The 26,540-nt window shown below is 35.6% G+C and overlaps 1 protein-coding gene across 1 annotated transcript in view; it reads right to left on the bottom strand.

Moving 5' to 3' along the window:
- Positions 1–15,333: 15,333 nt before the first annotated feature.
- CNTN6 (contactin 6) overlaps positions 15,334–26,540 on the bottom strand; it is a 319,063-nt gene continuing 307,856 nt past the window's right edge. Inside the window, 4 exon segments of the mRNA XM_043886787.1 lie at positions 15,334–15,546; positions 15,548–15,615; positions 16,461–16,629; positions 17,402–17,514. Of these exon segments, the coding sequence (XP_043742722.1) occupies positions 15,508–15,546; positions 15,548–15,615; positions 16,461–16,629; positions 17,402–17,514 (389 nt within the window). The 3' untranslated portion in view covers positions 15,334–15,507.

Here is a 26,540-nt window from a genome sequence, read left to right on the forward strand (position 1 = left end):
TCAACTAAACAGAAAATTAACAAGGAAACACAAACCTTAAATGACACAATGGACCAGCTAGACCTAATTGATATCTATAGGACATTTCACCCCAAAACAATCAACTTCACCTTTTTCTCAAGTGCACACGGAACCTTCTCCAGAATAGATCACATCCTGGGCCATAAATCTGGTCTTGGAAAATTCAAAAAATTTGAAATCATTCCAGTCATCTTTTCTGACCACAGTGCAGTAAGATTAGATCTCAATTACAGGAAAAAATTGTTAAAAATTCAAACATATGGAGGCTAAATAACACGCTTCTGAATAACCAACAAATCATAGAAGAAATCAAAAAAAGAAATCAAAATATGTATAGAAATGAATGAAAATGAAAACACAACAACCCAAAACCTATGGGACACTGTAAAAGCAGTGCTTAGGGGAAGGTTCATAGCATTACAGGCTTACATCAAGAAACAAGAAAAAAGCCAAATAAATAACCTAACTCTACACCTAAAGCAATTAGAGAAGGAAGAAATGAAGAACCCCAGGGTTAGCAGAAGGAAAGAAATCTTAAATATCAGGGCAGAAATAAATGCAAAAGAAACTAAAGAGACCATAGCAAAAATCAACAAAGCTAAAAGCTGGTTTTTTGAAAAAATAAACAAAATTGACAAGCCATTAGCAAGACTCATTAAGAAACAAAGGGAGAAGAACCAAATTAACAAAATTAGAAATGAAAATGGAGAGATCACAACAGACAACACTGAAATACAAAGGATCATCAGAGACTACTACCAGCAGCTCTATGCCAATAAAATGGACAACTTGGATGAAATGGACAAATTCTTAGAAAAGTATAACTTTCCAAAACTGAACCAGGAAGAAATAGAAGATCTTAACAGACCCATCACAAGCAAGGAAATCGAAACTGTAATCAAAAATCTTCCAGCAAACAAAAGCCCAGGACCAGATGGCTTCAAAGCTGAATTCTACCAAAAATTTAGAGAAGAGCTAACACCTATCTTACTCAAACTCTTCCAGAAAATTGCAGATGAAGGTAAGCTTCCAAACTCATTCTATGAGGCCACCATCACCCTAATTCCAAAACCAGACAAAGATGCCACAAAAAAAGGAAACTACAGGCCAATATCACTGATGAACATAGATGCAAAAATCCTTAACAAAATTCTAGCAAACAGAATCCAACAACATATTAAAAAAATCATACACCATGACCAAGTGGGCTTTATCCCAGGAATGCAAGGATTCTTTAATATCCGCAAATCAATCAATGTAATACACCACATTAACAAATTGAAAGATAAAAATCATATGATTATCTCAATAGATGCAGAGAAAGCCTTTGACAAAATTCAACACTCATTTATGATTAAAACTCTCCAGAAAGCAGGAATAGAAGGAACATACCTCAACATAATAAAAGCTATATATGACAAACCCACAGCAAGCATCACCCTCAATGGTGAAAAATTGAAAGCATTTCCCCTGAAATCAGGAACAATACAAGGGTGCCCACTCTCACCACTACTATTCAACATAGTGTTGGAAGTTTTGGCCACAGCAATCAGAGCAGAAAAAGAAATAAAAGGAATCCAGATAGGAAAAGAAGAAGTGAAGCTCTCACTGTTTGCAGATGACATGATCCTCTACATAGAAAACCCTAAAGACTCTACCAGAAAATTACTAGAGCTAATCAATGAATATAGTAAAGTTGCAGGATATAAAATTAACACACAGAAATCCCTTGCATTCCTATATACTAACAATGAAAAAACAGAAAGAGAACTTAAGGAAACAATACCATTCACCATTGCAACAAAAAGAATAAAATACTTAGGAGTATATCTACCTAAAGAAACAAAAGACCTATACATAGAAAACTATAAAACGCTGATGAAAGAAATCAAAGAGGACACAAACACATGGAGAAACATACCGTGTTCATGGATTGGAAGAATCAATATTGTCAAAATGGCTATTCTACCCAAAGCAATCTGTAGATTCAGTGCAATCCCTATCAAGCTACCAATGGTATTTTTCACAGAACTAGACCAAAGAATTTCACAATTTGTATGGAAATGCAAAAAACCTCGAATAGCCAAAGTAATCTTGAGAAAGCAGAATGGAACTGGAGGAATCAACCTGCCTGACTTCAGACTCTACTACAAAGCCACAGTCATCAAGACAGTATGGTACTGGCACAAAGACAGAAATATAGATCAATGGAACAGAATAGAAAGCCCAGAGATAAATCCACGAACCTATGGACACCTTATCTTTGACAAAGGAGGCAAGGATATACAATGGAAAAAAGACAACCTCTTTAACAAGTGGTGCTGGGAAAACTGGTCAACCACTTGTAAAAGAATGAAACTAGAACACTTTCTAACACCATACACAAAAATAAACTCAAAATGGATTAAAGATCTAAATGTAAGACCAGAAACTATGAAACTCCTAGAGGAGAACATAGGCAAAACACTCTCCGACATGAATCACAGCAAGATCCTCTGTGACCCACCTCCCAGAATATTGGAAATAAAAGCAAAAATAAACAAATGGGACCTAATGAAACTTAAAAGCTTTTGCACTACAAAGGAAACTATAAGTAAGGTGAAAAGACAGCCCTCAGATTGGGAGAAAATAATAGCAAATGAAGAAACAGACGAAGGATTAATCTCAAAAATATACAAGCAACTCCTGCAGCTCAATTCCAGAAAAATAAATGACCCAATCAAAAAATGGGCCAAAGAACTAAACAGACATTTCTCCAAGGAAGACATACAGATGGCTAACAAACACATGAAAAGATGCTCAACATCACTCATTATTAGAGAAATGCAAATCAAAACCACAATGAGGTACCATTACATGCCAGTCAGGATGGCTGCTATCCAAAAGTCTACAAGCAATAAATGCTGGAGAGGGTGTGGAGAAAAGGGAACCCTCTTACACTGTTGGTGGGAATGCAAACTAGTGCAGCCGCTATGGAAAACAGTGTGGAGATTTCTTAAAAAACTGGAAATAGAACTGCCATATGACCCAGCAATCCCACTCCTGGGCATACACACTGAGGAAACCAGATCTGAAAGAGACACGTGCACCCCAATGTTCATCGCAGCACTGTTTATAATAGCCAGGACATGGAAGCAACCTAGATGCCCATCAGCAGATGAATGGATAAGGAAGCTGTGGTACATATACACCATGGAATATTACTCAGCCATTAAAAAGAATTCATTTGAACCAGTCCTAATTAGATGGATGAAACTGGAGCCCCTTATACAGAGTGAAGTAAGCCAGAAAGATAAAGAACATTACAGCATACTAACACATATATATGGAATTTAGAAAGATGGTAACGATAACCCTATATGCAAAACAGAAAAAGAGACACAGAAATACAGAACAGACTTTTGAACTCTGTGGGAGAATGTGAGGGTGGGATATTTCAAAAGAACAGCATGTATACTATCTATGGTGAAACAGATCCCCAGCCCAGGTGGGATGCATGAGACAAGTGCTCGGGCCTGGTGCACTGGGAAGACCCAGAGGAATCGGGTGGAGAGGGAGGTGGGAGGGGGGATCGGGATGGGGAATACGTGTAAATCTATGGCTGATTCATATCAATGTATGACAAAACCCACTGAAATGTTGTGAAGTAATTAGCCTCCAACTAATAAAAAAATAAAAAGAAATAGAAAAAAAGAGTTCATTTAAATAAGAATAAGGCAATATTCTATAAAAAATGATATTTATTACTAAGGTTTCAAAAATACAGAGGAAAAATTAGAAATTAACATAATTAAAATAACACAAACATAAATAAAACAGAAGGAGGCTGTTCTCATTTCTGGTACTACTTGCTGCTGCTGCTAAGTCACTTCAGTCGTGTTTGACTCTGTGTGACCCCATAGATGTTAGCTCACCAGGCTCCCCAGCCCCTGGGATTCTCCAGGCAAGAACACTGGAGTGGGTTGCCATTTCCTTCTCCAATGCATGAAAGTGAAAAGTGAAAGTGAAGTCCCTCAGTCATGTCTGACTCTTTTGACCCCATGGACTGCAGCCTACCAGGCTCCTCCATCCATGGGATTTTCTAGGCAAGAGTACTGGAGTGGGGTGCCATTGCCTTCTCCATGGTACTGCTTAAACTTCATCTAAAACAATAACTTCAGAGAGAGTCTTGGCCAACCAGTACCCCTTAAAATTATTTAATTTTTCAAAATTTATAGCTCTCTTTTATTTTGCGTATTCCTTAGAAAACCTAATTCCTTGTATGTGCCATTGTGTATACAGAGAAGCTATTTAATTTTCATTTGACAGATATAGAAACTGAAGTTCAGAACAAACAAGAATCTTGCCTGAGGGTATCCAACTAGGGGTTGCTAGTTTAATGGTGTTTCCATGATAAAATCTTATTTTCTAAGTAGTTTTTTGTCACATATAACCCAAGTCAAACTCAAATGCCTAAAAAGTTGGACTAACCAGTTTAGAGCTGGGAACTGGGAGGGGGAACATGGTGAAGGAAAGAGCAGTGCTTCTTAATGGTATGACCCTAATCAGCAGCTCACTAAGTTGGTACCATATAAGAAAATGGCATGACATCTGACTTCTAAACACTAATAACTGTTTCAGACTTTGAACAAACGGACACTCATGACATCTAATCTATCTGTAGATGGCTTTGATCTTGGGCTGAAGGTTAGCAACCTCTTTCAAATTGCCAAACACATTTTTAAAAAACTTCAAGTATTCAGAGATTTTGGCAACAAAATGCGTTGAAACTTACATTGTTGCCGAAGCAGGACCTTAGAACCTATAATTTTGTGTGTGTTATTATCTGCCAACTAAAAATACTTGCCTGGCTAGATATATAGAATTAATATTGCAGCATGACAAGATGAATACATTTCATTACAGTGTGTGGTTAAGTATATGGACTTTAGTTAATTTGACCTCAGGGAAATAGTTATAACTTAGACCTTGGAAGATGCATAAGGCTTCTTCACACGTGGTGTTACTCCTGAGCTTGACTCTACACTTTTGAGAGTTACGTTTAAATAGACAAACTTAGGTTCTTTTTTTCTATTAAAAATCTTCTAGTAGAAGGAGAAGAAGCTTTTGTTTAACTCAGTGGTATTTTCTATGAAGTTTGCCCTTAAATATTTATTTTAGAATAATTGTAAAAAATTAAAATATTTTATATGCAGTAAGAGGAATAAACCTATCTAGGAAAAAACCTACCTAAGGAGACAGAAGAATTGTATACAGAAAATTATAAGACACTGATGGAAAAAACCAAAGACAACATAAACAGATGGAGAGATAGTCCATGTTCCTGGGTAGAAAGAATCAAAACTGTGAAAATAACTATACTACCAAATGCAATCTACAGATTCAGTGTGATACCTATCAAATTAACAATGGCATTTTTCACAAAATTACATCAAAAATTTCACAATTCATATGGAAACACACAAGACCCCAAATAGCCAAAGCAGCCTTGAGAAAGAAGAATGAAGCTGGAGGACTCAACCTTCCTGACTTCAGATTATATAACAAAGCTACAGTCATCAAGATAGCATGGTACTGGCATAGAAACAGAAATATAGACCAAAGGAACATGATAGAAAGCTCAAAAATAAATGCATGGATAAGGTACCTATGAGTGCCTTATTTTGACAAAGGAGGCAAGAATATACAATGGGGCAAAGACAGCTTCTTCAGTAAATGGTTCTGGGAAAACTGGACAGCTACATGTAAAAGAATGATATTAGAACACTTCCTAACACCATACAAGAGATAAACTCAAAGTAGATTAAAGACCTAAATGTAAGACCAGTAACTATAAAACTCTTAGAGAAAAATATAAGCAGAACACTCGATGACATAAATTAAAGCAAGATTTTCTATGACCCACCTCCTAGAGTAATGGAAATAAAAACAAAAGTAAACAAGTGAGACTTGATTAAACTTAAAAAGCTTTTGCATAGCAAATGAAGCACTAAGCAAGGTGAAAGGATAACCCTCAGAATGGGAGAAAATAATAGCAAATGAAACAACTGACAAGGGATTAATTTCCAAAATATACAAACTGCTCATACAATATAATACAGAAAAACAAACAACCCAATCAAAAACTGGGGAAAAGAGCTAAACAGACATTTCTCCAAAGAAGACATACAAATGGCTAACATGTGAAAAGATGCTCAATATTGTTCACTATGAGAGAAATGCAAATCAAAACTACAATGAGATATCACCTCACACCAGTCAGAATGGCTATCATCAAAAAGTCTACAAACAATGAATGCTGGAGAGGGTGTGGAGAAAAGGGAATGCTCTTGCACTGTGAGAATGTAAATTTATATAGCCACTATAGAAGATGGTATGAAGATTCCTTAAAAAAACTTAAGAATAAAACCACCATATGACCCAGCAATCCCACTCCTAGGCATATACCCTGAGGAAACCAAAATTGAAGAAGACACATGTACCCCAATGTTCATTGAAGCACTTTTTACAATAGCTAGAACATGGAAGCAAACTATATGTCCTTTGACAGATGAATGGATAAAGAAGTTGTGGTACATATATGAAATGGAATATTACTCAGCCATAAAAAGGGACACATATGAATCAATTCTAATGAGGTGGATGAACCTAGAGCATATTATACAAAGTGAAGTGAGTCAGAAAGGGAAAGATAAATGTTGTATATTAATGCATGTATATGGAATCTAGAAAGATGGTACTGAAAAAATTATTTGCAAGGCAACAATGGAGAAATAGATATAGAGAACAGAATTAGGAACAAGGGGAGAGAGGAGGATAGGGTGATGTATGAAGAGAGTAACATGGAAGCTTACACTACCATATATAAAATAGATAGCCAACACGAATTTGCTGTATGTCTCACGGAACTCAGACAGGGTCTCTGTATCAAACCTAAAGGGGTGGGATGGGGAGGAAATGGGAGGGAGGTTCAAGAGGGAGGGGACATATGTTTACTTCTGGTTGATTCATGTTCACAGAAAACAACAAAATTCTGTAAAGCAATTATCCTTCAAATAAAAAATAAATAAATTTTTAAAAAATTAAAATATTTTTATACAGTCAGAGCTACATCAGTTACATGTCTTGCCAAATCATACTAATTTAACACAGAGGGCTTACTGAAAGAAGACATTCTTAAGGTAAACTTTTCCACTAGTTTAGAAGTAGTGATCTGAGTCTATTGAGCAATCTATGCTCGATTTATACATAATTTATACACAGAAATGTATGCTTCCTTTTGATTGTTTATTCATTCAGAAACTTTTTTTTTTTAAAGTAATTCCTGGAGTTTAGACATTCCCCTTGACATGCGGGTTGTAGGAGGAATTAAAAGATAACATCCAACACTTCTGAGACTCATTTTCTAAGACAGAGAAATAAGAAATAATATAATTTGGTATAATATAATGTAATATAATACATACTTACCATATAGTATAGTTGGCCTTCCCTATCTGTAGGTTCCACATCCATGGGTGTGTGTGCCATGTGTGTTCATTTGCTCAGTCATGTCCCATTCTTTGCGACACCACAGACTGTAGCCTACCGGGCTCCTCTGTCCATGGAATTTTCCAGGCAAGAATACTGAAATGGGTTGCCATTTCCTCCTCCAGGGGATCTTCCTGACCAGGGATTGAACCCACGTCTCTTGTGTCTCCTGCATTGGCAGGTGGATTCTTTACCACTGCACCACCTGGGAAGCCCATATCCATGGACATGGAGGGCCAGTTCTAAAGAACTGGAGTGTTTGTGGGTTTTGACATCTGAAGGGCATCCTAGAACCAAACAATCCTTCATTAATACTGAGAGATGACTCTACTATAATGTAACATAAAACATCACCTAATAACATCACCCAACATAACATGATGTAATATAATCAAAACCACTACAAGTTTTCTGAGAAGGATATCAATTTCAGATACACAAATCTAGTATCTCAATTCTTATCAACAGATATGAAGTAAGATTAATTTCTCCCCTGTCTGTTGACAATGGCTTGTAGATTCTTCAAATTTTCTTAACTAGTTACAACTCATACTTCTGCACACATCTAACTTGAAATAATAAATGAGTTCAAACATTTCTGAAAATAGCTTGAGTGATGTCCATTTATTTAAGAGATTTTTTTTAAAGAAACTTCTAAGGGCTGTACTCCCTTAAGAATTTAAAAGGGTAAAAATAGCTTTGTATGAGTTTGCAAGTATAAAGATAATAATTTAGGATGACAGCACTTTCACTTTTAAATAGATAAGGAGAATGATCTGATTTAGAAAGCGAGTAATATATTCAATTATTCTTTGCTGTCAATAAAAATAGGCTGGAATTTATCTGCTCAGAGTTGGTTTGGGAGATTTTATAACTACTGCACTTAAAGGTAATAAAAATTGGCCACACCCATTATTGTTACTATCAGAAGCCCTGGAAAATATACTTGAAGTTTATGAGTAAATATCAGTAACAAATTCTCTTGTTATGACATTTACTTCACAAGCTGGCAACTCAATCACAAATAGATGTAGATTACTTTATGTTTGAAATAAAATTACCTTGTCCATGCAGGCTATTGGGCTTCCCTTATCACTCAGTTGGTAAAGAATCCGTCTGCAATGCAAGAGACCTCGGCTAGATCCCTGGGTCAGGGAGGTCGGCTGGAGAAGGGGTGGGCTACCCACTCCAGTATTCTTGTGCTCCCCTTGTGGCTCAGCTGGTAAGGAATCTGCCTGCAGTGTGGGAGACCTGGGGTTGATCCCTGGGTTGGGGAGATCCTCTGGAGAAGGGAAAGGCTACCCCCTCTAGTATTTGGGCCTGGAGAATTCACAAAGAGTTGGCCATGACTGAGCAATTTTCACTTTCACTTTTCACAGGCTATTATGAATGCACCTAAATTTTAGGTATTACCTTTCATATTTCTGAATTGCTATTTTCCCCCAGGCATGGATCTGGACTCAGTCACTAGTGCATGCTTTTTCGAAGTGTCATTGCAAAAAGTCATTATATTTCTTGAAAAAAAAAATCTTAAATTATTAGAACTTATGAAGTGCTGTTATTTTCAAAGTCATTTATAAATATTAATTGATCGGTGTCCAGGACAGATATCTACCAAATATAGCATTTAGTACCAGGAATAACATGACAAACTTGCAAAGATTTGAGCTTAGCGTACTGCCTAGTCTTTGGCAGGGATGGGGAGCAAAACACCTTATTACAAGACTTATTTTCTCTCTCATTGAGCTGCAACTTACTACTTTTATAGAGTCATCACATTTACTTCTCTTCTGAATTTACCTTATATCTCCCAAGATATGCCTTACCAGACTAAAAACTATGTTTTGAAAAATAAGAAAGCAATCTGACATTTCTAATATGTTCTCAAAAACTACTATATTCCCCAAATTTTACTTTATTATATTTCTTTCAAGAATATGCTATGTACCCACAAAAATCTGAACTTCAGTTTAGCATATTATTTTAGTCAGACTTATACAAGAAAAATACTTATTTTCCTGAGGAAACTAAGAAAAAATAAATCTCCCTCACAGCTGGCTGTTTAATTCAGTCCAGAAAGCAAACTACATATTTCAGGCATCATTCATTCTCTCTGTCGAGGACTATACCAAGAACTATGAAGTACAAAACTATTAAAAATAATGAGGGAAACAACTTTGCCTGTTTGTAAAAATTATGTTATTGTGTCAAGACATTAGAGAAATAGCTACTGTTTATAATTTCATAAAGAAAATGAATTCTAGTATGGAAAATTAGAAACATATAGTCAACAAGTGTTAAGACAAAAAAACAATACAGGATTTTGATATTTTTTGTTGTTAATTCTTTCAATAACTTGTTTTTAAAGGTGGACCAGATTTCCTAGACCTGTAATTGCATTTATATATATATATATATATATATATAGACAATAATTCCATAGAACTCAGAACATTGATGTTCAAGGAATACAGATAAAGATCTTGGCACACAATCTTTGGCCAATGGACCAAGTTAAACTTAATTTGATGGTAGTGAGATAAAAGAAATATAAATATTTTAAAAAGATATAATGAACACCCATAATTTTCAGATTTTGGTTTTCTCAGAACACGTCTTAAATAACAATAATAATGAATTCATTCATATAAAGTAAACTATTCCTGTGCAAAATAAGATATTTTGAAATGAAACACATAAAACAAACTAGTATTCATACTCAGGTTCATTTCATAAGAGTGAATATTTCATCACAAAATGCCAAAAACATAATAATCTCCCAAATATTTCATAGATTCAGTTCAGTCACTCAGTCTTGTCTGACTCTTTGCAAGCCCATGGACTGCAGCGCACCAGGCTTCCCTGTCCATCACCAACTCACAGAGCTTACTCAAACTCATGTCCTTTCAGTTGGTGATGCCATCCAACCATCTCATCCTCTGTCATCCCCTTCTCCTCCTGCCTTCAATCTTGCCCAGCATCAGGGTCTTTTCCAATGAGTCAGTTCTTCCCATCAGGCAGCCAAAGTATTGGAGCTTCAGATTTGGCATAAGTCCTTCCAATGAATATTCAAGACTGATTTCCTTTAGGATGGACTGGTTGGAACTCGTTGCTGTCTAAGGGACTCTCAAGAGTCTTCTCCAATACCACAGTTCAAAAGCATCAATTCTTCAGCGCTCAGCTTTCCTTATAGTTCAACTCTCACATCCATACATGACTAGTAGAAAAGCCATAGCTTTGACTAGATGGACCTTTGTTGGCAAGTCCTTCCAATGAATATTCAGGACTGATTTCCTTTAGGATGGACTGGTTGGATCTCCTTGCAGTCCAAGGTACTCTCAAGAGTCTTCTCCGACATCACAGTTCAAAAGCGTCAATTCTTCCGTGCTCAACTTTCTTTATAGTCCAACTCTCACATCCGTACATGATTACTGGAAAAACCATAGCTTTAACTAGATGGACCTTTGTTGGCAAAATAATGTCTCTGCTTTTTAATATGCTGCTAGGTTGGTCATAGCTTTTATTCCAAGGAAGAAGCATCTTTTAATTTCATGGCTGCAGTCACCATCTGCAGTGATTTTGAAGCCTCAAAAAATAAAGTCTCTCACTGTTTCCATTGTCTGTCTGTCTATTTGCCATTAAATCTCACTACACTGTCTGAATTTTTCTTTTTCTTTTTTCACTGAATAGTGAAAACTACATCATAGTCTTGCACTTGGGAACCAATGAAATACTCCAGAAATCCTCAGGTGAGTATGAAGTTGAGCCAGAACTTCTCTGTTTTTTAAAAAAAATTTTTAAAGCTTATTGTCCTTTAGTTAAAAAATTGAAGTATATTTGACTTACAATGTAGTGTTAATTTCTGCTATGAAGTGATTCAGTTATACATATACTGATATATACATTATTTCTTGAAATACTGTTTCTATCATGATTTATCATAGGGTATTGACCACAGTGTTTTGTGCTTTTCAGTAGGACATTGTTGTTTATCCATTCTATATATAAAGGCTTACTTCTAGTAACCCCAAACTTTCAGTCCATCTCTCCACCAACCCCCTCTCCCTTGGCATCCACCATTGTGTTCTCTATGTCTGTGATTCTTTTTCTGTTTCATAGACAAGATTCACTTGTGTCATATTTTAGATTCAACATAAGTTGTTGTTCAGTCACTAAGTTGTGTCCGACTCTATGTGACTCCATGGACTGCAGCACACCAGGCTCTCCTATCCTCCATGTCTTCTGAAATTTGTTTAAATTCATATCCATTGAGTCGGTGATGATATCAAATGGTATTTTTTCTTTCTCTTTCTGTCTTAACTTCACTTAGTATGATAACCTCTAGTTGCATCCAGGTTGCTGCAAATTGCATTTTTTCATTATTTTTTATGGTTGTAATATTCTGTTGTACCACAGCTTATTTATCCATTCACCTGTCAATGGACATTTGGGTTGTTTTCATATCTTGACATTGTAAATAGTGCTGCTATGAACATAGGGGTATATGTATCTTTTTGTATTAAAGTTTTGTTAGGTTGTATGCCCAGGAGTAAGATTGCTGGATAATACAGTAATTCTATTTTTAGTCTTCTGAGGAACCTCCATACTGTTCTCCATAGTAGCTGTATCAATATACATTCCCACCAGCAGTGTAAGATTCCCTTTTTCCCACATCTTCTCCAGCACTTGTTTTGGTAGACTTTTTAGTGATGGCCATTCAGTGTGAGGTGGTACCTTATTGTAGTTTTGATTTGCATTTCCCTAATAAAAAGTGATGTTGAGCATCTTTTCATGTTCCTATTGGCCATCTGTATTTCTTCTTTGGAGAAATGTCTAGGTTTTCTGCCCATTTTTTCCATTGGGTTATTTGCTGCTCATGAGTTGTATGAGTTGTTTGTATATTCTGGAAATTGAGTCCTTGTCAGTCATGTAGTTTGCAAATTTTGTTTTTCTTATTCTCTAGGTTGTCTTTTCATTTTGTTTATGGTTTCCTTTGCTATTCAAAAGCTTGTAAGTTTGCCTAAGTCAAGATGGACCAGAACTTCTAAGGGTTCTTTGTTCTTTGGAAAAATATTCAATTTACCCATTATTTTTGAAATGTCCAATTAAGAAAGCTCCACACAATTGTTTAGGCTAATGAAAATATGCAGGAGGGGAAGAGTGAAAAGCTTTGCAGCATGTTGTATGGGTTATGGTTGTTAAAACCTGTTTTGTACTAAAAATGATACCACTCTGCAGCTTGATACAGATTTATAGGATTTTAAAGGAACTTGGAGATCATGCAATCCCAATATCTCGTTTTACAGATGAATAAACTGAGTATGGTGTCTCCATAAATTCATTTTAAAAGTTTTGGGGATTAGAACTGAATTATTTAAAATAATTAAAAGGGGTACTATGATGGTTAATTTTATGTGTCAGTGTGACTGGGCCAGAAGGTGCCCAAATAATCTTTGTGTATTTGTGAGGGTGTTTCCACATTTGAATCTGTAGATTGAGTGAACCAGGTAACCTTTTTCAATTTGGAAAAGTCTCATCCAATTCATTAAAAGCAGAAAAGAAATAGAAAAGAGTAGGAACGTTTGGAAATAACTTACCATGTTCATAACAGTGTATAGCAAAAAGTAGGAAAGTAGAAGCATAGAAATGACTTACCACGTTCACAACAGTGTATAACAGTACACACAGTCAGTAAAGGGAGCCATTGGAAATCCACCTAAATGTCAAAGGAGCATATATATCACAAAGAATATTTTTCTTGAATGGACTGATGGAACCACAGCTGGTTTCATTCTTTAGCACCATTTCATGTTGAGTAGGTGAATTACTCATTTTTCTTTGAAGCTGCTTTAGATTTTGACATACATACAGATTGAATCTGTTTTCATAGTCTATTGAACACTTAAATTAGTAACTTATTTTGCTGGGGGTTTAGTTCATAGTAGCAGATGACAGCAGCTCTGTTTGTTAACAACTTACAGTGTTGCATGCAACATACTCAACACTTGTGTACGTGATGTCCTTTAACCCTCATAATAGTGATATGGGAACGATAAAAGATATATCCAACGCCACACTAAGAGTAGAGATTCAAATCAATCTAATCAAAACTTGCACTGTTTAATATTAATGCCAAATTATATTCTGAAAAATGTAGTATGGATGGAGGACAATATAAATGATATATTACATATTGAATAATACAAACATTTAATACTCCCATGATTATGAATTAAAATCCACCTGCAAAAATCTATGTGTTGATAAGAACTGACTTAGCTTTTGGATTCATACTCAAATGACCATGCGTCTAGTTCTCTTAATCAGCAAAAATGAAAATCTCATAATATATTTCATGCTCATTATGACTATATCTCAGTCTCTACTATGGGAACCAGGACACAAACCTTGTCTCTAACCAAGGTGAGAAAACCATTAAGACCATGTGCCATCACTGGCATGTGATCAATACACATGTGTGTTGTTCAGGCAGCTGTGACTGTGCCAAATGATATTTTCAGTTGCCTGTTTATTTTGTTCCATCAAAGCACAGTCAGATCTTAAGGTGCAGGGATAATAAGGTTCATTGATTTTACTGCATGCTTGACATACTCCAGCAAGGAGCAAGTTCTGAACTGTGGAAAGTCACTGCCCATCTGCTGTTGATCGGGTATTTTTAAACAGTTCTAAAATATTTTGGAAATGAAAATGACAAAATCCAGCTTTGGGGATTGTGTGATTTGAAAGTTGTGAGGAGAATCTGTATATTTTCAATGTAATTGAGATGTTGTACCATGTTAAGAAGGCAAAAAATAGTGTGTCCATTCCTCAGCTCCCCAGGACACCAAACCTAATTGACTGATAGCTAGATCAGGCTGACAGCAGGACAAACCCCTCAAGGCTGTTTGTGAAGGAAATAGATGACTGCTTAGAAAGGCAGAGGTGTTCTCATTAACCTTTCCTCCTCCTATACTGCTGTCTCCAGACTGTACAATCCCAGGAATTGAGACCACTGACTTTAACCAGGTACCTCCAAGAGAAGAGTCAACCCACAGGAATCTTTCTAAAGCTTGGACAGTATAAAATTATATTTGTAGTTTCAGAGAACATTGGCAAAAAAAAATTGACCAAAATGTCAACAACTTTAAGTAATTCTGTTTCTGGATTTATTTATCATATAAAAATAAGGCCACACACATTGCCAACAATTTGTAATAATTACCTGAGAACTGTTCATGCACCCTCTTCCTTGGGATAATTCAGAATTGATTTTAAAATTAAACTTTGCTATGAGAAATTGCTTTCTGGAGCCATTAGATTATTTTTGTTGGCTACTTTTCCCCTACTTTTATCTTTCTTGCCAGAAAGCACTTTTTCTGCCATTTTTATTACTGAACCTGATACAAAAGTGAGTTGAGAATAACATCAAGTATATAGTTATGCTACTGGGTGCAAGTATTTCTGTCCCAAGTTGATTCAGAGATAAAAGCACATCATGCTTTACAATAGTTGACATTTTTAAAGAATCTCTAGTATAAACAAACAATTATATTTTATTTCCAAAACTAGGGTCAGATTTTAAGTTACTGAACTAAATTGCTTGGAGCATATAAAATATGGACATCTTAGCTATGGAAAATGCAATTTCTTTCATATTGACCATCACCTTCAAAAGATTTATATATACTCTCCATAGAAGTCACTTAAAAGCTATAGCAGTGACAACTCCATGCATTAATTTGGCACCTTCTGAATATGTGTAATCATGTGTTAACACTAAAATTCCAAAGTGTTTAAAATTTCTTTATTTAATGTACCATAGATATTTACAAGATTTTAATAATATACATTTTTTCTTTCCAAACAAGTCTGCTTTTGAATGTTATCTTGTCACGGGGGCTGGAGAACTTTTTTACAGAATAATTTGCTTTTTAAAAAACTGAAAGATTTCTGGTTTTATTCATCATATAAGTGGCTGAATAGCAAAACAACAAAAAATTGTGAATACAACTGACAGGAAATGGATGCTAGGTTCTAAGACTGAAATTCCTCTGGAACTCAAACCTGCAAAACATAAAAATGAAACAAAATATATTGAGAAAAAGTAAAATCATTTGTTAGATTAATTCTTCATGAACCAAACACATACTGTTATTTCTCTTTTAGTACCACATTTATTATACTTGTTTCACTTACATTGTGTTTAATTTTAGGAAGTGTTTTTAACCCTCTGATTTAGGATATCTGTTTTAAATATAAAAATAAAAAAGAAAAATGCCTAAAATTGGCCAAGTCTGACTAAAGGGCAGAATAGGATTGGCCACCATGTAGTGGCTGATTAGTTATACTCAGTCACAGCTTCAGATAGATAAGTGAGTGATTCTTCTAAAGCAGAATTAATAAATTATTATTATATACTAAATCTGACTGTACCTGCTTAGGACATCATGTTGAGAGGATTTGAAAGCACTGACTCAGCTCAGTATGAATGCCATAATAGATTAGTGATGTCTGCCATGAAAATGGCAATGGAGATGTACCTATGTGTACTTCACACTTGTTCTCCCTGCTCTGAGAAGCTTGCAGGTACCCTGGGAAAAACTTTGCAGTTTTTGTGCCAACAGGATAAAGCATATACATACCATGACGGTTGTAAAGGTTTTTTTTTTTTTTTTGAGTTTTAAATGAGGAAACATAAAACTGCTTGTCATATGTAAGCATGTTGTAAATTTGAGGGATTAAAGAAAATTGACTCATCACCTCTTGCTCACAATTGAAATATGGGAAAAAATAGACCTTTTTTTTCAGCCAATATTTAAACAAAAATTGGAAAGATTCATAGAGCCCAGATTTCATGCTGGCAGCTGTCTTTATTCAAAATCCACAACAGCAATGGTGATTCAACTTACTTGACATTTTTGGAATCCTAATTTCCTCACTGCTGCTTCCATCCCCACCATCACTAACTGTTCTTATTTCAATCAAGTAGTCCTCTTCAAAGGGAACCAGAAGCTCAGCAGATGTGTTGTTTGTTTCCAAAATATGAGTTTTACTCTGTCTGTTTTGCCGGTACAGAATCTGAATAAAATGGTGAATCATGTTAAATGGACATGTAGCTTCTCGAAGGTGCAGAAACTCTTACAGAACACTAGCACTGTGAGCCTTATACATGCTGTAGTCCTTGGATGGAAATATCTGGCCTACACTTTTTCTTTAAATTTGGTTGTTAAGAAAAAATATTTCCTTTTGGCCAATGCTTCTAAAATCAATATAGATTTATCTCTATTAATTATAGCTTGAGGCCATTATCTCTGGAGCTTGCTGTGGAAAGTTACTGATTAGTTTGGACCCATTTCAAGTGTCTGGATACTATATGCATTTGTCAGCAGATGATGTTCTTTACCACTGATGGAAATGGTTTGTCTTGATATTTGATGATTGGATTGGATTTCTTTGTTGGATTTCTTTTATGTTGCTGATAGATGATATCCTTCTGTAGCCTAAGTTCTAGAAATTCTATTTAAATATACTTTTTGATCTCATTCTCATCTCACATTTTTAATATTTAAATACACAATCATATTTTTTAATACAGATTAGTCACTTGAAGAAGAAATTGTTGCATACTGTAAAGATTTATTTGTTAATGCTTCATGACACATTACTAACCTCACAGTATAAAATTTACCATGAAGAACTTAAAAGCGGTAATGCTAAATATTTTCAAAACATTAAAACAAAGATTCCTATATTTCCACACATGCATAAAATTTGTTTCTTATTTGGTTCTAACATTTATCATTACTTAGGAAGCTAAGTGATCTGTTTAAAGGAAAAACAGAATACTCACCTTGTAGCCTAACACTTCAGACTCATTTTCCATAGTTTTTACATGCTCCCAGTTTAGGCATAACTTAGAGTTTGTCAACTTCCAGGCAATATTAGCTGGTGGTTGGCTTGGAGCTTTAAAAAGATAATCAAAGATCCAAATGAATATTTATTAGCTCATGGTTACTGTATGACCCAACAACATGAAAAGGAAAAATAAGTCCTGGATAATTAGCATAAAAGGAGGTAAAATGTTTCCAGTGTCATTTCAAATATCATATTAATTCTAATCAGAGGAAGCAAATTCATTCAAATTCAGGTCATTTGGAAATGTTTTTGTGACAAACTTGAATTAATAATGGTATGCTGCATTTTCAGTATTAATTTAGTAATCACTTCTGTTGAGTTTGTTTACTTTATTATATGTAAATAGATGGAGGGCTCCTTTATCTAATGTTTAATTTGCCCATCAATCAATGAGACTCTCAGACAAACTCAGTTTGCAGACTTTTTACATATATCAATACAGAGGTGTACATTCCTAGTGGTCCTTTACTTTTAATCTTGTATTAATTAGGACTCATTGACTATAAATAACACAACCAACTCAAGTTGTTTTAAACAAAATATTAGCAATAGATTGTGAAGGATATAGGGGACTCTCTTGGGATTTATGGCAGAATGCAACAGAACCTCAGGGGAACAAAAAATGTCTGAAAGCCAAGAAGTTCCTCTCTTTACCTCTCACAGTAGTATTTGCTGCATGCTCATCTTGCCATGGACCACCTCTTTGTTCAGTATATGCAGCAGAAATCAAGACTGCCTACCTCATCTGAGATTTGAAATCTCCTTTGTTGAGAGATAGTTCAAGCTAGAATCTACAGGTAAAAGCTAATGATTGGCTTAATTTGGCCATATTCTATTTTACCCTAATCCATTGTGACTAGACAGTGAGAAAGACATATGACTCTCAGCACAGATAGAACTAGTAGGAACCATGAAGAGGGAAAGCGATTACAAAGCGGGTGATCATCCCAAAAGGTGTCTACCCTGAATCCGAACTGTGGTTTTAGTTCCCTGAGATTAATGTTTTTTGGGAGAAGGAAGGTGTGAAGTTCAAGAAGACATATTTAGAATTAGCCTTCTAAAGTAATGGATCTCATCCAACTGGAAGATTTTACATACAAGAAAACTAGAGTCCAGGTTGAAAGTCTGCTTCTTCAAAACCATATAGATAATGAGTGCTTTAGCCAAGTCAGCATCCTGGTTTCTTGACTTTTAATCTAGCTTTTTTTTTTTTTTTCTCCTGCATGACAACATACTACTTCTCAAAGATTTGAGTCCACATGATTATTTTTGAGATTTAAAAAACTGAAGAGATTAAAAATAATTCAGCTGGGTAGCAGAGGCAAAGATAAAACCCAGAAAGATGCTTTTGGCATCTTATTTGAATATGTGAGGCTGAATGAGCATAATATTTAACTCATTATAACATTGATGGAAATTATTTCTTTTGGAGTTTTAACTCAATGGCTATTTAGTGTCTTATGTGCTTCTGGAGAAAATTACAGGGTGTCACCCAACATTGCTTTATGATATATCTACTTGCCTTCTCTAAGCCCATGGGATGTCATACACCTAATCACTTATACCTCAACTGGCACATAGTAGAGAGATAAACGTTTCACCCTTGCTCCCATGGGGCTTAGTTCATATATTTTATTATGAACTTATCCCACTGAATTATAGTTATTCATGCTTTGTGTTTCTTTAAATTTACCGAGAATGCATTACAGCCTCCAGCATAGTGCTTGGCATGTAGGCAGAGGCATATATATCATATATGTTGAATAACTGGCTGTGTAATATATAGCTAAAGAAAAATCACTCAGGGTCCAATGTGATTTTCTCATATCATGTAGATTACACACTGGACTGTGAGCAGACCCATAGGTGACACAGTATGGCAAATCTATTCATTTTGCTATCCTACAATTGAGGCTAATTGACATGGTCAAACCTATAGAAACCCATATGAATTTATAAAATGAACATGCTAGGTGAATAAACCATGTCCTAGTACATTTCTTGACAATATAAACCAAATAATATTTAAAAGCCTGAGAGTTTTGCATGTAGTAAGAATTCAGTGAAGAGGAACTAAAGAGACTCTTGAGAAGGTTAAAGAAGGGAGTGAAAAAGTTGGCTTAAAGCTCAACAATCAGAAAACAAAGATCATGGCATCCGGTCCCATCACTTCATGGCAAATAGATGGAGAAACAGTGAAAACAGTGGCAGACTTTATTTTTCTGGGCTCCAAAATCATTGTAGATGGTGACTGCAGCCATGAAATAAAAAGATGCTTACTCCTTAGAAGAAAAGTTATGACCAACCTAGATAGCATATTAAAAAGCAGAGACATTAATTTGCCAACAAAGATCCATCTAGTCAAGGATATGGTGTTTCCAGTAGTCATGTATGGATATGATAGTTGGACTATAAAGAAAGCTGAGCACCGAAGAATTGATGCTTTTGAACTGTGGTGTTGGAGAAGACTCTTGAGAGTCTCTTGTACTGCAAGGAGATCCAACCAGTCCATCCTAAAGGAAATCAGTCCTGAATATTCATTGGAAGGACTGATGTTGAAGCTGAAACCAATATTTTGGCCACCTGATGTTCAAGAGCTGACTCATTTGCAAAGACCCTGATGCTGGAAAAGATTGAGGGCAGGAGGAGAAGGGGACAACAGAGGATGAGATGGTTGGATGGCATCATCAGCTCAATGGACATGAGTTTGAGTAAGCTCTGGGAGTTGGTAATGGACAGGGAAGCCTGGCATGCTGCAGTCCTTGGGGTAGCAAAGAGTCGGACATGACTGAGCAACTGAACTGAACTGAACTAATGACAATGATTATAGTTTTTAACTGTTTTCCCTCAACTTAATTCAAAGTGCCCTTTCTAATCTTTCTCAGTTATGAAAGAGGTAATATAAAAATTCTCACCAGATACCGCAATTTTAATATCTAGTATATTCTTTGGCACATTTCTTTTATCTCTGGTCTTTAAAACAAAGTACTAACATAACAACTTCTTATAATCAATACAGCAAAAATGAAAACGCACGTCTTTGATATCACTGGCAGTAACAGATTCTGAAGGTATTATCTATTGCTGTGCCTTTTCTATTTGTTTGCATGTTTAGATAAAAAAGTACTCCTTTTATACTATGAATCCATTGATGATGCTTCAGATTGAGAGAAAGAAGAAATTACTTCTATTAAGTATATAGGACTGATTGTGTCTCTGAGATTGGGATATTTGCATTTGTTTCCTCATCTACCATATAGAAGTAAGGCAATTCATGAACATAAAATGAGAAACATTATATCAGGAATGAATTCATGGAATGAATGGCTCATTGTGTAGGTTATTGGGAATGCTTTACCCTTCATCCTATCTGGGAGGTGTAAAGAATTGGACTTGGAAGTAGAGAAACCTGAAGCTGTATACAATCTCTTCCGAGAGGCCTGGTTTTTCCAATATTGGAATGAGACTAACATATTCTAGTTTATAAGAGTTTTAGCTTCCATGAAATAAAATGAGAAATGTTCCTCCCTTGCTTAGTGGTACATAATAAATTGCTCAGTAATTGTTAACTCTCTTTCCTGTAAGTATCCATTCTTCACTGTGGTATTATGACATAGTTTTTCAGTGGTGTTCAATGTGGATTGTTCCTGATAACACAATTACAAAGTTTGCAAATGATTCATTTCTTAGATATAATTAGGGGTATTTTCAAGATTTTCCCTTCATAATTTTGTTCTTCCTTCAGTTTTTTATGTACTTTTTGAAAGGCAGAAAAAATGGTGAAGTCTTAGCTAATTATCTGGAAAATTCTCATAGTCCAGAGCTTTTCTTATTTTGTCCATGAGTATGACTTCAATGTCTCTACCTTTTGTCTAGTATTGAGTTGGGAAAAAAGTTTGTTATTTCTAAAAGGTGCTTCAGAAGGCCTTTAACAATTTTGATTTCATGAGTTTGTTGTATTTACCTAAACTGGACTGTTGTATTTACCTAAAATGACAAAATCGAAATTTCTATCACCTTGAAAAAACAAAATACTATCACATGGATAATATAAAACACATGCCATGTATGTTTATACCTAGTTGGTCAATGGTAAACTCAACAGCAAGCATTTTTCCAGTCTTTTGACAGAATTTTGCAGGCAATTTCCAAAGACTAAATTATTTTCTATTAATCAAATGACAGAGCAACATTAAACTAGCCCTCTGCAGCTCTAATGGCTTCCCTGTGATCAATTTTTCTGTAGATGGCATTTATATTCAACTGTAGTTCACACTGTGAACTCAATTCAAAAACAACTTCTTATGTTACACTTCTAAGTAACAGCATGGGGTTGACATTTGGGAGAGAGAGAAAGAACATAAGTGCAAGATGAAATAAAAGCTTAATGCTTCCTTTATGTCTAAATATGGATTGATTGCATTATTTACAACAAGAAAAATTCTGTACAGAGTGCTAGTCAGTCAACGTCAGGGGCCAAATTGAAGCAAAATTTGCAAACACTTTCTGTTACTGGGTCTGAATACTTCTGTCTATATAAGCAGTGCTTTTCCTCTCCCCTTTCCTCTTGGAATTGATGTAAATATTTTTCTCCCTTTAGTGGTAAATCTAAATTTCATTTAAGTGATGTCTGTGTGAATCACAATATACTTGCAGTGGTCCTCAGCTGTCTTTTGGAAAGACATCATTTTCAGTAAGCTACAATAGTTAATATCAAACCACTGATATTTATTTTTAAAATCCCATATTTAAATAAAAAAGACTTTTATTTAAAAGTCTATCATCATCACCAGCAACAATAATAACAAAGACTTCAGAAACTTTGTATATACTTGTATATGTATTTGGAGTTCTCTTTGTACACTAGGTCTCTTTATTTTTTATGTTATGTATATCTCAGCCTCTTAATTTCTTCATAGTAACTTTTCATAATTTATGATTATTTTATTTCACTTTTTCTTGTTTTAATTTGCCTCCGCACTAAAGAGAAATTGCCTGAAGGCATATATCCTTCCTGTTTTAATCTCCATTAGTCACCTAACCCTGTTCATGGCTCATGGGAGGCACTACTTTCTTGAGTGAAAAACTGATTCATCGTATTTCCAAAAACAAAAATAAAAAGGCTGTTTTCTGTTTATCCAATCAGAACAGGCAAAGATTTTGGTGAATGTGAGCTCTGCTTTCTCACAATTTACGGTGGATGACCAAATATTAGATGGGAAATCTAGGCAGTGGCAGTATGAACGTGTGATGCATGTAGATTACTACTATTCAGAGTTAATTTTGGTGTCATCTGTAGGGCATGGAAAATCAGAGTCAGACCCGGGGATAGCATTTAGAATCAGAGCTATCCTTGGTGTTTCATGAAAGCCATTTCTCATATTGGCTGTGCATGTACTTCCATAACTCTTGAAGAAAATTTCTGCAACAAATTTATGAAAAGAAAGAAACTAGAAAGTAGATGAGCTTTCCTACTTTAAAAAATGCAAAGGAAGTAAAATCACCTCTCAAGAAGAAATATAATAATATATGTTACCACACATTGAGCTCTCACTGTATGGCTGCCTCTGGGTCACCTCGCTGTACCTTATATCCTTTAGTTCTTAAAGAAAACTCTAGAGGAAAGCACAATCATCTCTGTTTTTCAGTTGAGAAAAGCGATTCTGAGTCATTAAGTGAATCGACTTCTCACACAGTTCATGGTTGAGCTGAGACTCACGTTCAGTTATTTCACTCTGAAGTCCTTTTCTAGTTCTTTCCAAAAGTATCTCACAATGGGCAAAGGTTATGAAATCACTCAGAAAAAAGTGCAAACATATTAAAGAGGACATTTATAGATCAGTAGAAAAGATATTTGTCTGTTTATAGGCATGATGGGGTCACTACAAACTGAGAGAATGCATAAAATCAGATAAGCAAATGTTAAATGTTAGAAGATCAGTAAGTCTGGTGCTGCTAGATGAGGAATGGGAATGGAAAGTAATTTGGGGACAGACTGAACAGACTGTGAAAGATCTTGTACACCTTTCTCTAGTCTTTGTTCTCTGAAATAGAGGAGACGGTGGAATTTCGAAATTAAAAGAGGATGTGATGCTGTTTCAGGTGGAAAAAATCTCAAGGCAGTTTGAGGTTTGGACTGAAGATTAGAGGGTCTGGAGAGAGAGAGAAAGACACTATTTAGATGGCTAAAGATGAACACTACAAATTAGCACAACGTCCATGGGATCCAGAGATTCAAAGAGTCTGTATTCATTGTATGCCAGTCCAACAAATGCCACAACAGAATCTTCCTAAGCATCTTTTTTTCTTTTGTATCTAGGAATTAAAATAATATACTTCTTAATGTGCTTTAATAATTAAGATAAGTATACTGAATATTAATACTAGGGTTAGGACTTAAACGTGCTCAGTATTTTGTAACTGTGATTGGCAGAATCAGGGCCTCCCAAACTTATCCAGGTTCTAATTCCTCAAACCTGTGTATATGTTACTTTATATGGAAAAGGAGATGCTGCACATATAATTATGTTGAGGATCTTGACATGGAGCAATAACCCTGGGTTCTCTGGGTGGGTTCAGTGTGATCAAAATGATGCTTATGAAGGAAAGAGCCAGGATCAGAGGAAATGTGAAAGGCAGAAGTAGAAGGTCCAAGTCAGAGGGAGACTTGAAGATATCATACTGTTGGCATTGAAGATAGAGGAAAGGGCCACAAGCCAAGTGGTATGTGCTGTCTCCAAAAGCCAGAAAATTCAAGGAAACAAGTGCTATTCTAGAGCTTCCAAAAGGAGAATACTAGGTTGTGGTAATTTGAATAGCAACAATAGAAAACTAAAGTAGTTGCTGTTTGATTTTCCAATGACAGTGATAAAGAATGCTGAAAGAATAAATTAGAGATTTGATTGGTATTCAAATACAAAATGGAGTTTTATAGAACCTTATTCTCAAGTCCTTGTTGGATATTTTGATAAAAGAGTTAATGCAAACAGGCTGGTGTAAGCAAAATTTAAGAAATATTGAAAGAAGATACTCATGAAAGAAATTGGGAATTACAAGGGGGTTTATTCATTTTCTTTTTTTAATGGAAAAGAAGAGGGATGCTAGACCTCACTTTATACTTTCTGACTCTCATCTCATTCTTTTCTCATCAGATATATTCTAGCACTATAGCACTTGGATAAAAGTACTCCTTGTTAATGAAATTGTTTTCAAAGGATATGTCTCCCACTCTTTGATGAGGCTGATCTCATGTGAACACTCAGGCAAACCACGGATAAAGTTCTTGGCATTTAATCGAAATTTCAGTCAAGCCCATTTGTAGGACCAAGTGGGTCAACTGAACGCATCTCTTCCTACTGTGTCTAAAACAAGTTTTCTGCTTAAACACATAGAGTAGGTTAGCATAAACTATCACGTGGTTGATTTAGGATGCATGAGCAATCAAACTAGCATATTAAAGGTAAAGAAAAACCTTTTATTTTTAGGCTTACATATGGGTGTAATCTGTATGCAGGTCAGGAAGTAACGGTTAAAACTGGACATGGAACAACAGACTGGTTCCAAATAGGGAAAAGAGTACGTCAAGGCTGTATATTGTCACCCTGCTTATTTGACTTATATGAAGAGTACATCATGAGAAACGCTGGGCTGGATGAAGCACAAGGTTGAGTCAAGATTGCTGGGAGAAATATTAATAAACCTCAGATATGCAGATGATACCACATTTATGGCAGAAAGCAAAGAAGAACTAAAGAGCCTCTTGATAAAAGTGAAAGAGGAGAGTGAAAAAGTTGGCTTAAAGCTTAACATTCAGAAAACTAAGATCATGGTATCTGGTCCCACCACTTCATGGCAAATAGATGGGGAAACAGTGGAAACAGTGACAGACTTTATTTCGTGGGGGAGGGGGGGCTCCAAAATCACTGCAGATGGTGACTGCAGCCACAAAATTAAAAGATGCTTACTCCTTGGAAGAAAAATTATGACCAACCTAGACAGCATATTAAAAAGCAGAGACATGACTTTGCCAACAAAGGTCCATCTAGTCAAGGCTATGGTTTTTTCCAGTAGTCATGTATGGATGTGGGAGTTGGACTATAAAGAGAGCTGAGTGCCAAAGAATTGATGCTTTTGAACTGTGGTGTTGGAGAAGACTCTTGAGAGTCCCTTGGACTGCAAGGAGATCTAACCAGTCCATCCTAAAGGAGAACAGTCCTGAATATTCTTTGGAATGACTGATGCTGAAGCTGAAACTCCAATACTTTGGCCACCTGATGCGAAGAACTGACTCACTTGAAAAGCCCCTGATGCTGGAGAAGATTGAAGGCAGGAGGAGAAGGGGACGACAGAGGATGAGATGGGTGGATGGCATCACTGACTCAATGGACATGAGTTTGGGTAAACTTCGGCAGTTGGTGATGGACAGGGAAGCCTGGTGTGCTGCATTCCATGGGGTCGCAAAGAGTTGGACATGACTGAGTGACTGAACTGACTGATATGTGTGTGCGTGTGTGTGTATTTATATAGGTGGCTCTCTGTATCTGTGTATCTCTGGGTTCAATATTAGCATATTCAATTTAAGATTGAAAATATTTGAAAAAAATTCCAGAAAGTTTTAAAAAGCAAAATTTTAATTTGCTGTGTGTTATTAATAATAATTTACATAGCATGTACATTGTATTAATATTTGCAACTATCTATGTAACATTTACATTGTTTTATGTATATATAAGTAATCTAGAGGTGATTTTAAACATACAGAGGATGTGTTAATATGTAGGTAATATGCAAATTCTATGATATTTTATGCAAGGCATGTGAGCATCTGTAGATGCTCCTGGAACCAATCCCCCTTGGATACTAAAGGACAATTGTATATGTATGTGTATATAGATGTATGTACATGATCTTATGTGTATACCATGTGTATATCTATATATTTTTGATAATTAGTTTATTGTTTGGGTCTCAGCCCACATTAAATTGGTCAATGGAGTTGAAGTTATATGAGATGGTTGGCTTGAGTATTGTGTCACCAACTACACTAGAGTGTCTGTCAGTTAGTCACAGCTCTG

This window comes from Cervus elaphus, chromosome 24 (genome assembly GCF_910594005.1).
Source record: "Cervus elaphus chromosome 24, mCerEla1.1, whole genome shotgun sequence".
Classification (NCBI taxonomy): domain Eukaryota; kingdom Metazoa; phylum Chordata; class Mammalia; order Artiodactyla; family Cervidae; genus Cervus; species Cervus elaphus.